This window comes from Cryptomeria japonica, chromosome 1 (genome assembly GCF_030272615.1).
Source record: "Cryptomeria japonica chromosome 1, Sugi_1.0, whole genome shotgun sequence".
Lineage (NCBI taxonomy): Eukaryota > Viridiplantae > Streptophyta > Pinopsida > Cupressales > Cupressaceae > Cryptomeria > Cryptomeria japonica.
The window spans coordinates 423919722-423923534 of NC_081405.1; the positions used below are offsets into that span (position 1 = coordinate 423919722).

Genomic DNA, 3813 nt, shown 5'->3' on the forward strand with positions numbered 1-3813 from the left:
TAGACAAATCAGATTATTTTTAAATAATTTGTTCTAAATAATGGATTATAAAATCAAGAGTACAAAACCAACAAATGTGCAATATTACAATGATGAAAATTGCATACCTTTCTCTTTTTCTTTTTGTTTGACTCATTTTGAATTAATTTTTGTTTTATACAATAAAATTATGTAACTAGCATGATTTTAGTGAAAATCTGGTACATAACCCCAAACCTTGTTTTGTCTACACTCATTTCTAATGACTGATCTTGATCTTCAATTTTATATACCACTCATTCAAGATCAAATCTCCACTTGCACAAATGATTTGAATCATAGGCATCATTTAAAAAAATAACTTCTAAATTTTAAACTTCAAATTCAAAATGAAAACCAACATTTCCTTAACATTTAATTGTGTGCCAGTTTGAAAAAAAATAAAATTATTTATTGATTTTATTTTAAAAATAAACTTGATTTACCTTTTACCCCTAAATTTAAAACAAATAATTTAAAAAAAAAAATTAACTATAGCGATTTGACAATTAAAACAAATCATTTATTATTACAGTATCTGCTTGCAATGCCTTTAAACCCAGGTAGCACTAGTGACATAGAACAGTAAATGCAATAAGGATACAGCTAATAATACATGAATTAACAGCTCCAATAACTAGCATGTAAATGTGAGCAACATTTATAGTTCTTATGTAAAAAAATTGTAGCAATACATGAATTTACAGATCCAATAAATAGCATGTAAATGAGAGAAAAAATATATTGTTTTTATGTAAAGATTTTATACGTTGATCAAAATTCGAGTACCCTTGATTAAAGGAAAGGTTAAAAATGGCAGATTTGGTTATATTGTTTCACAGAATCATAGTTTTTTCTATAATAATATGTCTGTTGCAGTGTTCTTGCAGTGTTCTTTAAATTTGATTGAATTATCAAAATGTTTCGGATCAAACATCATGATCTATCATCAGAATAAGAACAAGAGAAATGTTGATACACTGCAACAATCAAAATCAGCTCTGAAAAAATGCTCCAGCTTACATCAATTTTTGATATGATTCATAAAAATGAACTGTGAAAGGCCATTGGTTCTAAGAAAAATTGGGGTTTCGGCTTGTAAAGAGAAGCAAAATGAGTTTTCAATTGCATTGTGTTCTTGCCCTCCATTGTTTCACAGAATCACTGAATGGCAATTTTGTTTTGGAGATAATAAAATATATACTAATATGACCCACAAGCTTGATGTAAAAATCTGCTAAAACAGCTTAGACCAAAAGCTTTTTAAATTCATTAATACAGACTTCAAATACTTGTTGCTTCTAAGAAACATACAATGTTACAAAATTTCCAGTTATAAAGAAAAGCAAATGGTTTTTTCAATTAACCTGTATCTTTGCCCTCTTATTGCTCTGCTCGTCCAATGGAGTCCTTCTCCCTACTCCTGCAAATAGCCTATCAAATGCAGTTTTGTCAAACTTGACATCCTTCTTCCCCTCCCTCTTCTTGGCATTCCCCTTCTCCTTGGGAGGCTGGGGTTTTGTAGCAGCTTGATCTTTGTTGTGAGTTGGCATGTGATTGTCCTTAGAAGGCTGGGACCTTCTAGATGCTCGATCTTTGTTGTGAGCAGGCCTGTTACTCTCCTTCTCCTTGGTTGGCTGGGGTTTTTCAGCTGCTTGATCATTCTTCTGAGTTGGCCTGCAATTGTCCCTGGCTGGCTGAAATTCTGTAGCAGCTTGATCTTTGTTGCAAGCAGGCATCTGATTCTCCTTGGCCTTGGGAGGCTGGGGCTTTGTAGCTGCTTGATCTTTGTTGCAAGCAGGCATCTGACTCTCCATGGCCTTGGGAGGCTGGGGGTTTGTAGCCGCTTGATCTGTGTTGCAAGCAGGCATCTGAGTCTCCTTATCCTTGTCCTTGGGAGACTGGGATTTTGTAGCTGCTCGATCTTTCTTGTGAGCAGGGGTCTTGCCCTTCTTGTCCTGGGAAGGCTGGGGTTTTGTAGCTGCCCGATCTTTCTTCTGAGCAGGGATATTACTCTCCTTCTCCTTCTCCTGGAAAGGCTGGCGTTTTGTAGCCTCTTGACCATTGCTGTAAGTGGGCATGTCATCCTCCGTGCCCTTGTCCTTGAAAGGCCGAGGTTTTGAAGGTGCTTGATCTTTGTTTCCAGCGGGCATTTGATTCTCCTTCTTGTTTCTCTTACCCTTGTGGCGTGCAGGATGGGGTGCTGGAGCAGCAGTAGGAACAGCCACGAAGGGTATGGCGCACTGGGGGCAAATAAGATAGCAATTAATGTAGGCTGTATGGAACTGGAGGCGGATATTACAGGAAGGACAGAGGGTCCAGAAGGCAGAAGGGGGATCTCTGTTCTGATTGCGATCATAAGCAGCCCTGTTAGTAGGGTTCGAGAGGAGCCGGGAGGCCTCTCCAATGAGCTTAAAGGCTGCTTCAGCTCCCACACTCTTGTTTTTGTCAGGATGGAGGAGTAGAGCTAACCTTCGGTACTGCTTCTTAATAGCGGTCTCATCTGCAGCAGAAGACACCTGTAAGATGGCATACCAGTTCGGAATACTGGAGAGATTCACATCGGCAGCAGCAATGTGGACATCAATGACTGCAATGAGGTGGGTAAGACCTTCGAGAGACGGGTACATTTGCTGCGCTTTCAGGGCGAATTTCTTGGCCCCGGCCAGATCACTGTCCTCAAACTTCTTCTCTGCAACTTCTTTGGCTCTGCGCGCATCATCCTTGTTCGATTCCATTGTACCAACACAAGATACCCTAATCAAATCATTCGGACGCTCAACCCTCACTCGCTTCCCTTTCCTTTCTCCTTTCACTCGCCCACTTGTTTTACTGCCAAATTTTGATATTTGGCGGGCTTATTTGCGAAAATTTTGAATTTGAACATAGGGGAAGAGCCGAGGATATGTGCTGTTTAACTTTGGACTCACATGGCGCCATCGCACAATTAAAACTTGAATTTTAGTAAGGAAAACAAGGAGGAACATCTCTTTTTTTATTTCATTTTTTTAATAGTCCAGTGATGTCCCCCCCAACCAGTCTGGCCTAAACTTCTCCTAGGGCGACACTAATTCCTTGGGGATGATACCAACAGTTTATAAGCCATCGTCACTCAAACAAAGAGAATTGACCTCAAAACTTATATGGGAAGAACCCAAAGCCCTTAACCAACTACAATACCAATTCGAGTTGAGGAACATCTCATTTTTCACCATAATATGTTTAACTTTTATTTTCTTTAATTTCTTTGAAGCAACAAGTATTTGGTATGAGTTTTCTATAATGCATTAGATAGATGTGCAAGCTTATGGTTTAAAATATGTATGCTTTTTGGCTCAACATTTCATATCATAGTGAGTCATTGGGAAGAGGCAAAATTGGTTTCATTTCATACTTTTAATTTTTATTGGATTTTAATTAATTCTCTCATCCTACCTCCTTTCCCTCTTTTTAAAATTACTTTTGCACTCCAATTCCATATTTTCCTCTTGTTGAGTGTGATCCAAAACGTTGACCAAAAAAGCATACACAATTTAAACCAGAAGCTTGCACATATATTTACATGAGGCTAAAAATGTTTTTAGATCTATAATTTGTTATAGACATTTATGATATTGAGTTTTTGAAATTGATGTTTCTAGTTGTTAAGTATTATTTCCTTGTCTTTTTTACATGGTCACTTATATCATTCATGTAATCTCATTTTATGTATATTTGTGTGTATGAATTCACTTTTGTATTAAATAAAGTATTTTAACAATATGATGTTCGCATTATGTGATCAATAATTACAAA

General features: G+C 37.2%; 1 protein-coding gene across 1 annotated transcript; it reads right to left on the reverse strand.

Moving 5' to 3' along the window:
* Positions 1 to 1020: 1020 nt before the first annotated feature.
* LOC131065205 (uncharacterized) lies at positions 1021 to 2940 on the reverse strand. Its single transcript, XM_057999660.2, has one exon. The coding sequence runs from the start codon at positions 2754 to 2756 to the stop codon at positions 1377 to 1379; it is 1380 nt and encodes a 459-aa protein (XP_057855643.2). The 5' UTR covers positions 2757 to 2940; the 3' UTR covers positions 1021 to 1376.
* Positions 2941 to 3813: the final 873 nt, after the last annotated feature.

Coding starts and splice junctions, on each gene's coding strand:
- LOC131065205 (XM_057999660.2), bottom strand. CDS start 2,756: ATGGAATCGAACAAGGATGATGCGCGCAGAGCCAAAGAAGTTGCAGAG.